Source organism: Lacerta agilis, chromosome 9 (genome assembly GCF_009819535.1).
Source record: "Lacerta agilis isolate rLacAgi1 chromosome 9, rLacAgi1.pri, whole genome shotgun sequence".
NCBI lineage: Eukaryota > Metazoa > Chordata > Lepidosauria > Squamata > Lacertidae > Lacerta > Lacerta agilis.
Window position 1 is genome coordinate 53,471,466 of NC_046320.1, and position 12,052 is coordinate 53,483,517.

The 12,052-nt window shown below is 43.1% G+C and overlaps 1 protein-coding gene across 2 annotated transcripts in view; it reads right to left on the bottom strand.

Moving 5' to 3' along the window:
- Window positions 1-12,052, bottom strand: part of NFKB1 (nuclear factor kappa B subunit 1) — a 68,418-nt gene that overhangs the window by 6,456 nt on the left and 49,910 nt on the right. For both annotated transcript variants that reach the window (XM_033160384.1, XM_033160382.1), the window contains exons 16-20: window positions 6,552-6,666; window positions 5,671-5,872; window positions 3,351-3,520; window positions 2,045-2,147; window positions 49-173 (exon numbers count right to left, since the gene is read on the bottom strand). In XM_033160384.1, the coding sequence (XP_033016275.1) occupies window positions 49-173; window positions 2,045-2,147; window positions 3,351-3,520; window positions 5,671-5,872; window positions 6,552-6,666 (715 nt within the window). The remainder of the gene's footprint in view (window positions 1-48; window positions 174-2,044; window positions 2,148-3,350; window positions 3,521-5,670; window positions 5,873-6,551; window positions 6,667-12,052) is intronic.

Genomic DNA, 12,052 nt, shown 5'->3' on the forward strand with positions numbered 1-12,052 from the left:
AATAAAAGATGTACTGGCTGTTGAGATGCCTTCATCCTAACCACTTGCCTCCCAGCTAGTTGCCATGTCCAAAGGTGTTGTCCCAGGTATGACCCCTTCATCGTCACCATCTTTGTCTTTCACATCATCTTGTTCAAACAATGGTTCAAAGTTCTCAATGTGGGGATCTGCACCTGCGAGGTGAAGCAAAGCACCATGGTGAAAGATCGTAACACCTTCGCATCATTAGACCCAAAAGGAATTCTGGTGTGTAGGGCCAGCCCTAACATTATGAGGTGACCGCCTTGGGGGGCTTCATGTGGGGTGGCAGCTTCTGGTTGTTCCTCCTGATCCCCTCTGCCATTTCTCTTTGGCCCCATGCTGCCTGTCCTGGGCCCCCTAATCTGACCTCCTGCCTAAGCATCACCAATGTTGAAGCAAGACTCCACTGCCAGTCCGTTTGGCTTCTATATGCAGAATGGGAAGGATCTGTCGCTCACCAAAGCTTGCCCTATATAAATCCCACTTTTACTTTTATCCGAGAACGACAGATTTAAAATGCTAGACTGGGTAAAAAAACGAACCTTTTTGTTTGTTTTGCAGGGTTCACGCCTATCAAAAAGATGCATGCTTTTGGACAGAAGTCTTTGTTTTGTTTAGGCTTCTCAATTTTTCTTCTTCACCATTTCCCCCTCTCATTTAAAAACTTCACACTCTTTAAGAATTTAGTGTTACATGATGAGAACAATGTATTAGGGCCTTTTCCTGCAACTTATTCAATGCCACTACAAGCGTTTTTCCAGAAGGGGGAGCTCAAGTGCTTCACGACAGTTTCTAAATCCATTCAAATGCACCAATTATTAATATTGTATTATGTTTGCGATGATGAGACGCCTTTGTGCTACAGTGCAATGGCTTGGAGTTGCTCAGAGAACAAAACGGTTTGCAGTCCAACTTCTGGGAGGGAAGGGAAAATTACTGACTTGGCTGGGGTCATTTTGCTACCTGAGGCAACTCCCACCACATTCCACATACAAAAGCTAGTCATTAAATCTTACTTCAACACTGGTGATGGAAAAGCAGCATAGGGGACAGGAGTTCTTCACACATTACATGAGAAGTCCAGAGGTCGGCAACACGAGAACAGGCTTTTTCTGTGGTGACTCCCCACCTGTGGAAAGCTCTCCCCAGTGAGGCTTACCTGACACCTTTGTTACATATATTTAGGCACCAGGCAAAAACATTAATTAGGCCTTTGGCTAATTAAACCATCTATGATCTTATAAATTGTGTTGGGGGGGAGTATTGCTTTTGTCTGTTTTTATTGTATGCATCGTGCATACAGTATTGTAAACTGCCCTGTAATCTTTGGATGAAGGCAGTATAGAAGTTTGAATAATAATAACAGGGAAAGGTGAAGGACCCCTTGATGGTTAAGTCCAGTCAAAGGTGACTATGGGGTTGCAGCGCTCATCTCGTTTTCGGGTCGAGGAAGCTGGCATTTGTCCACAGACAGCCTTCTGGGTCACGTAGCCAGCATGACTAAACCGCTTCTGGCGCAATGCAACACTGTGACAGAAACCAGAGCGCATGGAAATGCCATTTACCTTCCTGCCCCAGCAGTACCTATTTTATCTACTTGCACTGGCGTGCTTCTGAACTGCTAGGTAGGCAGGAGATGGGACAGAGCAAAGGGAGCTCACCCTGTCAAGGGGAGTCAAACTGCGGACCTTCTGATCAGCAATCCCAAGAGGCTCAGTGGTTTAGACCACAGCACCTAATAGTACACTGAGCACAAGAACATGTCTACACAAGTTTGTGTGAAACAGTGTGACTTGGTCATTTGTATAGTTCAACCATTGTGCACACAGGCACACAAACTCTACACTGCATGTCAGCAACTGTATAGCTTTACTGCTGGTGTACAAAGACTGTACACACTCACTGAATGTAACTTGTGAATACCCCTGGGAAATTAAGAGGAAAAGGCGATAATCAAGGAGTCTGGGGGGAAAATATTTCACAGCACTAAAGCATCAGGAAGAGTTTAATGTTATTTTCTTACCTGCCGCTTTGAGAAGAGCTGTCATTTTTGTAGACCCCCTTCCAGCTGCTATGTGAAGTGGAGTCGTTCCATCATACGTAGTGCTGTCGACAAATGCATCACCCTTTAAAAAAAAGAAAAAGAAAGAAATGCTGGTTTAGCTACTTACATAAACAATGGGGCCGTACTTTGATGCCTCTACACAATTTTGGGCCAGCTTGAAAGAAAGAGCCTCCAAGGCCTCATGACCTGGGATGAACATTTACTTTTGTATATGGCCTTGTGTAAGAAAGATAAGAGAGCTGAAATGAAGCCATTTGTAAACGAATAAGCGAGCAAAAAGAGCATTGGATGAAGTCTGATAGTTAAATACTGAGTTAAGTGTTTACTCACATTTATTTAAACAAATGTACATTAAGCAGGACAGATAAATAATGTGGGGAAAAATATTTAACAGAATGGTCCCCCCAAAAAACCTTGGATGGTAAGCTGCTAAAATGAATGTTTTGTACAAATAAAATAAAATACATTAGACACATGCACACACCCATTCCAGATCCAATACAACACTAAATTATTGGTGAAATATGATCACACATTTATGCAGGTTTTCCTGTTTTTAACTGGTAAAAGGCCAGTATAAATATAAATTGATATCAAATTGCAAAATACCCAGGCCCATCAGAATATACATTGCTCTTCATGTGTTACTAAATGAAAGTGAATTTCAGTAACTGCCAACAAAATAAGTAAATAAATGAAAAGTTACCGCAGAATCTAAAACTAAATTTTTAGATTTTAAAACTTTATTGTATTCTAAAGGTTCGGCTTCTCAGCCCCGCTACAGGCTCTTAATAATGGCTTTAGAGTGCATCAGTCAAATCCATTTAAAGCTGTGATCCTATTCTCAGTTACCAGGGAGTAAGTACCGATGAACTCAATGCGACTTCTGAGTAGCTATATGTAGGATTTCACTGCAAGTATCCAAGATCAGAGGAAGGAAAACTTTCAGTGGGTCGTGTCTACAAACCTTCATCTTAAAGACAGGTCAGAGAGACTTTGTTTAATTAAAAATGTATAAAATAATTATGCATTTATATTACAATCGTCTCATTGAAAAAAGCAGCAGGATTATCTTGTTTTTTAAAGTGCTCAATGTGCAGGGGTGGGAGTGCAGCCATCAGTGAACATTTGGGATGACAGGAAATATGCTTCTGTGACATTATTGCCATGCATAACCTGTGGGCTGCACGTTGCCAACTTTGACCTAGGGAGCAAGGAAAATTGGCCAGGAAAACAAAGTGGTTCTGGCCCCCATGGAGCTCACCTCAAGCAGAAGGCAACCTGCCAAGGATATATTTCCTTGTTCGACAGCCAGGTGCAAGGCAGTTCTGCCAGATTTCTGTTCTTGGGCGTTGACATCAGCACCAGCAGCAATGAGCAGCCGGAGACAAGACACGCTATTTGCCATCACGGCTAGGTGAATAACAGCCAGCCCTGCAATAAAGAAGCACAGTACAGCAACTGAATGGTGCGATGAGATCTCAAGCTCCGAAAAGTAGCTGCAGAAAAGCTAAACATGGGCAATAAAGGGAGTTTGGGCTTCTCACGATTTGGGAGCGGTAATTCATGAAAGGAGAGGGCCTACAGTTTTGGGGTGCATGTCAGAACAGTAGGGGAAGAGAGCTTACCATAGCAGCTGGCTTCATTTCCTTTTAAAACTGTTTTTTTGTACAGTGACAGCATAAATAAGTAAATATTGAGAACCTAAGAAGAGCTTGCCGGATCAGGCCAATGACCCATCTAGTCCAGAGTCCTGTTCTCACAGTGGCCAGACAGGTGCCTGTGGGAAACCCGCAAGCAGGATTTGAACTTTTGCATTCTCCCCTCCTGTGATTTCCATCAACTGGTGTTCAGCAGCATTTTGCTGCCTCCAGCTGTGGAGGCTCAGCATAGCCATCATGGCTAGTGGCACCTCGATAGCCCCCTCCTCCATGTTTAAGTTTATTAACATGTAGGTGTTAAGTTTTAAAAAACTACATGTGTCATTGGGGGAAGTGGCTGAAGCTAAGCTCCATTTGCAAGTGTTTCCATGTCCCCAAAACACCCATGAAAAGAACATTCTTAGTGAGAAAAATGGAAAACTTTGAAGTTTCATCTGAAACGCGATGTCACCCCCAGTCTGCCACCTGTAAATGGGAATGGCAAATAACAGTGACTCAGATAGCACCCTCCAAATATCAGAGAGCATGGTACTTGGCGGGGTGGAGAGGCAAACCTTTTTGAACCATATTTTTCTGGTGCTCTGTTTCAATCAGCTCATTTAATTTAAGTTATGTTTTCAAACTGCCTTGTATTTTTACTTTTTAATGGATCTTAGTCGGTTTTTATATGGTTCTGTTGCTTATTTTGTGTTTTCCATTGCGGACTTTACTGCTTTGGGAATGTTTTATGGACTAGGGGGAAGCAGAGGTTTTGTTTATTTGCTAAATTAGTGGGTCATAGTATCGCTTTATTATTTGAGTATTGTTAATGTTGCTCACTACTATTTATACAGCTGGGGTTTCCCCCCATGGATGTTATGTTATATGAAATATTCACGTATTCTAGAATTCCCCCCTCCGGTTTCCCCCCATGGTATTAAGTATTGTATATTTTTCTCCAAGTCGCTTGGAGACCTTCGAGTGACAAGCGACTAGGGCAACCAATCACCAAGGGTCTGGAAACCAAGCCTTATGAGGAACGGTTGAGGGAGTTGGGTATGTTTAGCCTGGAAAAGAGGAGACCGAGAGGACATACAATAGCCATCTTCAAATATCTCAAGGGTTGTCACATGGAAGAAAGAACAAGCTTGTTCTCTCCTGCTCTGGTGGGTAGGACTCGAATCAATGGCTTCAAGTAACAAGAAAGGAGATTCCATCTAAACATCAGGAAAAAATTTCTGACAGCTGTTCAACAGTGAAACAGACTCCTGCGGGATGTTGTGGACTCTCCTTCCTTGGAGGTTTTAAAGCAGAGGTTGGATGGCCATCTGTCATGGATGGTTTAGCTGAGATTCCTTCATTGTTGGGGGTTGGACTAGTTGTCCCTTGGGGTCCCTCCCAACTCTACGATTCTAAGTTTAATAAATAAACTTTTTTTGGAAACAAGGACTATGAACATAACATTTTTAAAATGAAAAAAAAAACCCTTATGCTTTTCCTATCAAAAAGTAATAGGGGCAGGGGAGATAAGTTGAGAGGCAGTGTTACTTGGCTTTCTGCAGCTTCTGCCTGGTTATTTGTGTGGGAGATTGACACAATGATTCTGCCACTCCCTTCCTGCAGTTGCTCCTCTTCACTGTTGACTTTAGGTTGCAAGCTGCTTTAGGGCAGAAGCCTGACTTCCTGTTATAGTTTTGGTTTGCTGCTGCTGTTTATGTACAAAACTCGGAAAATCACCATGTACGCTGATGACATAGTATATAAAACATGCATCTGGAAGAAATTTGCATGTGTTTTGATGCAACAGCCCATCTGTCGATTGACAATACTGGGATTGAATCAGACATCTGTCCTGAAGAAGTGACTGATAAAATGCTATGTTCTGCATGATCCTACAGAGTTTGAGAGACGTATAGCCAAAATTGCTCTGTGTCATTTGCCTACCTTCCCCATTAGGAAGGTCTCTCATCAGAGAGGTCTCTTTGTGGCTAAGCAGCATACTCAACACCTTCTCGTCTCCTTGCTTCGCTGCTAGGTGCAAGACCGAATTCCCATAGCGATCCAAGAGGCTCACATCTGCCCCAGCTCTAAGCAAGTCCTTCACCACTCCTGCCTGCTTTGTGATAACAGCCAAGTGCAAGGGAGTCTGCAAAAAAGAAAAGAAAATAGGAATCACCCCAAGGCCGTAATAATCATAAACACCATTCATACAACTGCATCTGTTACAAAAAGAAAAAGAAAAATCCCAGTACCAAGCAAAACACCCACAAAACAATATGCGCTGCATTTTAATCTGCATTTTTTACTTTCATTGGCTGGTATTCAAGTAAGTTTTACTCAGCAGATCTATTGCAATTAATGAACCTAACGTACTCATGAACATTAATTTCAGTGGGTATACTCTGAGTAAAACTTAGCTGAGTGCCACCCAACTGGTTGCCAATTTTAATTAATTGTTGTTGTTGTTGTTGTTGTTATTTGCTCTAACCCGATTCTTAAACAGTTTCCTTTTGATATTTATTGTAGTGTTACCTATTTATTGGGCTTTGTAAGCCACCCTGGGCATCTTTTTATAGAAAGGCTGTGTTTAAATGTAACAAACAAATGCAATACAAACAGGAAAAAAAGGATTTCCCCAGATTAACCTGATCAATGTTCAATACGCCCTTGTCTTACTTAAAACAAGAATAATCCTCGATTATCACCCACGTTGGGTGGGGCAAAAATACATATTTTCCTCATCCCTGTCTTACAATGAGTACAAAAGGTAACTTGGGTTGGTTCACATGCTAAGCAGAGGATCATCCTCCCCACAGTTTCCATACCTGGTAAAGGTCGTTTCTCACATTGAGGACGTCATCAGCATTCAAATCTGCTACCACGTCTAAGAGGTTCCTCACCAGCTCCTTATGAAGATGAATAATTGCTAAGTGAAGTACGCTGATATTGAACAAAGCAGGATGGGGAAAGAAATATATATATATTAAGCTACACAGTGTAAAACAGATAGGGAAAGAGGTATTTGCAGCATGGTGATTTTAAGATTTAGTTTGAAGCTTACCACCTCCTTTGTGAAACCTATCGCAGACCCCCCTTGATGCTAAATACTTTTAAAACTTCTTTTTCTTTGAATCCAGCCAATTTCCCAAATTTATTAATTGTCTCAATCGCCGCCGGGATGCTACGCTGAGGGTCTTCCGTTGTTATTAAGTCATCTAATTTTGTACGATTTTTTCCCAATTCTGACTGCTGAAATGTCTTCATTTTTCCTAATTGTTTCTAGTCAAGCCTCCAATATTAATATAAATAAAAGTGGGGGGAGAGGACACCCTTGTCTCGTGCCCCTTGACATTTTAAAATTTTCTGCGATGTTCCCGTTGATTATCAAGCTTGCTTTTTGCTTGATACAACTGTAAATGGTTTGTTTCCCTTTCCCATATTTATGGAAGGCAGGATCGGTGCCTTTCCATTTTACAATGACTCACCTGCCAGCGAGACCTGGCAGGTGGCTACAGGAGAAGCTTTTTGGTGTGATAGCATCCCAGCTGTGAGATGCCTTCCTCAGAGACACTCACCTGGAACCTCCTTTGCATTCTTATCAGTTTTGGGCAAAGTGTTTTTGACCCATTCTTTGTGGCTTTTCAGGGGCCCCATAAGGGCTTTTTACCGTATTTTTCGCTCCATAGGGTGCACCGGACCATAGGGCACACCTCATTTTTAGAGGAGGAAACAAGATTTTTTTTCTGGTTTTCCTCCTCTAAAAGCCCTGTTTTTTTGAGGATCAGCTAAAGGTTTTGCAGTTTTTTTTTGCAAAGGGGGAAAAGCAAAGAGGAAAGGCCCCGTTTTTATGGGGTTCAACTCACATTTCTGCAGCTTCTAAAGGAAAGGAAGCATTTTCTACAGTTTCCAGACAGATAATCTAATCAGCCAGTCACATGTCGCTGGGGAAACAAACAACCTCCCTCTGCAGTACATTCAACAATAGAGGCCTGGGCAAGAGGGCGGGGCTGAAAGGGAGCCGGGGACTCTTATCTCTCTCCCGATCTCTTGCTGATCAACTGCTGAGCGGGGTCCTTTCAACACCCCCTTTTCTCTTTGTAAAATAAAAAGCATGATCCTCTTTTGGCCCCTGGGCAATTCAGCTCCAGGGACCACCATTCGCTCCATAAGACGCACAGATATTTCCACTTACTTTTTAGGAGGGAAAAAGTGTGTCTTATGGAGTGAAAAATTCTGTAATTGGACTGTTGAGTTTTGGCTTTTTAAAAGGATTAAAACTTGTCTTGTGTTTAATTTTATCACTTAATCTGTGCTGTGTGCATGCACGCTTGTGTGTGTGTGTGTGTGTGTGTTTGCACACAGAATGTTAGCAATGTGAAGCACGCCACCCAGAGAACTCGAATGCAAATAAATAAATAATTGAATTGTAAAAAGCTGCCTTGTTGGATCAGAGTCAGATATGACTGCGCTAGCATTCTGTCCCCAATAGCAGCCGGGCAGATACCTGGCAGCTTTCAAGCAGGGCACGAAGATGGTAACAATTCCATGTTGTTTGCCGTTTGGCAATCCCATACTCAGCTATGCTTCCTCTGAACATGAAAGTTCCATTTGTTCACAACGGGCAATAGCCATGGAGGCTGGATGGCCCGACTCACACAATCGCTTCTATTAGAAAGGTACCCAAGCAGCACTGAACTTAGCTGCACCTGTAACAGCTCAACTGGCATTTATGGGTAATGTATGGATTCGGCCTGTGTGGCGGTAAAGACACAATTAATTTGGAGCTTTTGCATTTCGTTCTGCATTGCATGAGCAGAATGAACAGCAACAAGAGAAATCTACCTTGAAAGAATTTCCTATTTCATCCCTCGCAATGTGACTAGGACTCATGCTGCTAAAATTATTGGGTTGGGTCAACTTATATTACAGCTGGCAGAGGCGAACCCGTTTTCTGTTGCCACTGCAATTGATCAGAAATGGCTAGATATGATCTGGCACCTTAAAGCAATTCACTATTTTTTTTTAGGTGGAAGTCATTCAGCTAATGTAAGTTGCATTATAAATTGCAAAAACCCTTTTCCTGTAATAGGTTATTTTACAGCCAATTGGGACACCAATGAGTATCATAAAGACTGGCCAGAAGAATGCTGCCTTAATTTCCTTAGCAATTACATTAGGAGCTTAGAAATTAAGGCCCCCACTATGAAATACAGCAGCATTTATTTTACATTGCTTTTCATTGTAAGCCCATGTCTACATCTGTATCCTGCATGCTTTCTTTATTTTCCAATGAGTGCTGAATAGCATAGAGTTCAATACCATTTGTAAGTTTTAGTCATTTGATGCTTTTAGATCACAGCTGTGCTAAATTCAATTCTGTCAGCAACAGTATTGTATGACGTAACTTGATTTAAATACTTGTAACAGATATGCTGATGACAGAAAGTGAGGAGGAATTAAAGAACCTTTTAATGAGGGTGAAAGAGGAGAGCACAAAATATGGTCTGAAGCTCAACATCAAAAAAACTAAGATCATGGCCACTGGTCCCATCACCTCCTGGCAAATAGAAGGGGAAGAAATGGAGGCAGTGAGAGATTTTACTTTCTTGGGTTCCATGATCACTGCAGATGGTGACAGCAGTCACGAAATTAAGAGACGCCTGCTTCTTGGGAGAAAAGCAATGACAAACCTAGACAACATCTTAAAAAACAGAGAATCACCTTGCTGACAAAGGTCCATATAGTTAAAGCTATGGTTTTCCCAGTAGTGATGTATGGAAGTGAGAGCTGGACCATAAAGAAGGCTAATCGCTGAAGAATTGATGCTTTTGAATGATGGTGCTGGAGGAGACTCTTGAGAGTCCCATGGACTGCAAAAAGATAAAACCTATCCATTCTTAAGGAAATCAGGCCTGAGTGCTCACTGGAAGGACAGATCCTGAAGCTGAGGCTCCAAGACTTTGGCCACCTCATGAGAAGAGAAGACTCCCTGGAAAAGACCCTGATGTTGGGAAAGATTAAGGGCACAAGGAGAAGGGGACAACAGAGGACAAGATGGTTGGACAGTGTTCTCGAAGCTACCAACATGAGTCTGACCAAACTGTGGGAGACAAGAGTGCCTGGCGTGCTCTGCTTCATGGGGTCACAAAGAGTCGGACACAACTAAATGAATAAACAACAACAACAACAACAACAACAACAAAATAACAAACACACACAAAACACAAGACAACTTTTTAAAAATGTCATGCACTGGCTCTGGAAAATGCTTAGGTAGGTTTATACTTTGCTGAGTCTTCAGGGTGGAAAGGAAATTTCAGGAATGTAACACAGCCTCCCTGAAAATTTAATACAACCTAGGAATGCAGAGGTTGAGCTTGGACAATGTGCTAGATTTTAATTTGGAGAATAGGTATGCTAAAACGTATTACCAAATGCTTTCCTCCTTGCTCTACAGAGCCACAGTTATATTGCAACATATCCCTTTAGGCAGAGATCTGCTGACTAATACTAAGGGTGCTCTTTCCTCAGAGAAGGGAATTTCCCATCCCGTCCTTGTCCCAGAGTGTGTTCAGGGAAGAAACCCACGCTGCAAGTGGTGAGATTCACTGGCAGTCTGTTGGATTGATATTACAGGGATAGACCCAGGGAAGTCAGTGGGATAAGGCTTGAGCAGAAACCCAGGATTGTGCAAGATTCTGAATCAAAGCTTGAATCAAAGCAAGGAAGTGGCTGGTCAAAGACTTCTTGCTTGCCTTCTCTACTGTCTACTCTAATTAGCAGTAGCTCTTTCTCAGATAAAGGATCTCTCCCCTATCTGGGCATTCCAGGAGCTGGACTTTTACATGCACATCATGAGCTATGGGCCCCATTGGAGAGTTATTGTGAAGTTCCAGTTTAGACCACTGATTTTCTGAAACTATGTACTGGGGAACCCATAGGTTCCTTGGAAGCATATCAAGGGTTTCCTCAACGAACACAGTTATGGCAGGCAGAATGAACGGCAGCAAGCTTGCCACAACCACCTTGCCACACAGGAGTTGTCAGCATATTCTTGAGTGCACTCTCAGTTCAAATGGGGTAAAACAGTGAAGCCCAACCTACACGAACTAAGTGTGCATCCTAGCACACTCATCAGTCTGCAGCACCCTCTACCTACACACAGGGGTCCGTCAGCAGATGAATCAGTGTGGAAAGCAATCCCTGAAAACAGAAAGTTTGAAAACCTCTGCAATAGATAATTAAACCCTGCACCTAAGTGAACGCTTTGCCTTCCTTTGGAATACATCTCATTGGATCTTAGGGGAGGGAACTGCCTCCCCAGAGCATTGCAATTGGGTGGACCAAAGCCTGGAGTAAACAATAGGGACATGCAATTTGGGGATGCCCTTTGCTATCCAAGCAAAAAACTGTGGAAGCCAGTTTCTTCTTGGTGACTGCAAGTGCTTCCCACAAACAGCAAAGGAAGCCCTTGCAAAGCCAAGTGGAGGAATTCCAGCTTCGGACACTGCTCAGGAAAGGGGTTCAGAGTTCATAAAATTGTAGAGATGGAAGGAACTCATCTAGTCATCTAGTCCAACCGCCTGCAATGCAGCTGTCTGGAGACTGAACCTGCAACCTTGGTGTTATCAGCACCACACTCTAACCAACTGTGCTATCCACTTTGTCTTCTGAAGAAGTCTCCTTCCCACAGAAAAGAGGCAGGGAATGTGCAGGCATCAGCCATTGCACAGCCATGGAACTACTGGTCCCTCTGAGGAGCAGCAGCTAAAGGAGAATCTGCCCCACTTCTCTTTCCCACAGGAAATAGATCAGCAGGGACTGTGCAGGCTTTAGCAGATACGTGGCAGCTGTTCTTAAGAGAACACCCATTGAGCGGTAGCCAAGAAGCCCCCAATATCCTTTATGTGCCCCAGAGAAGCAAAGGGTCAGGCCAACCTTGAAGCTAAGAATGGGGTGGGGGTTGGTAGGAAGCTGATGCGAAGATCCTGCAGCTTCAAAAAATTGCAAGGAAGTCTTGCTGCCCATCACACTCCCTGGATGGTGTTGTCATGCTTGCCACGGCAAGCATTATTGTAGAAGGCTGGTTGTTGTTGTTGTTGTTGTTCAGTCGTTCACTCGTGTCCGACTCTTCGTGACCCCATGGACCAGAGCACGCCAGGCACGCCTATCCTTCACTGCCTCCCGCAGTTTCGCCAAACTCATGTTAGTAGAAGGCTGGTACAAGGAATAAATTATGACGGGTGGGTGGGGTAGTAGTGGGGATACATTAGAAGTGGGGAGGGACCTGTTTAACTCTAGGGAGGCAAATGTCATTGGCGGCCAG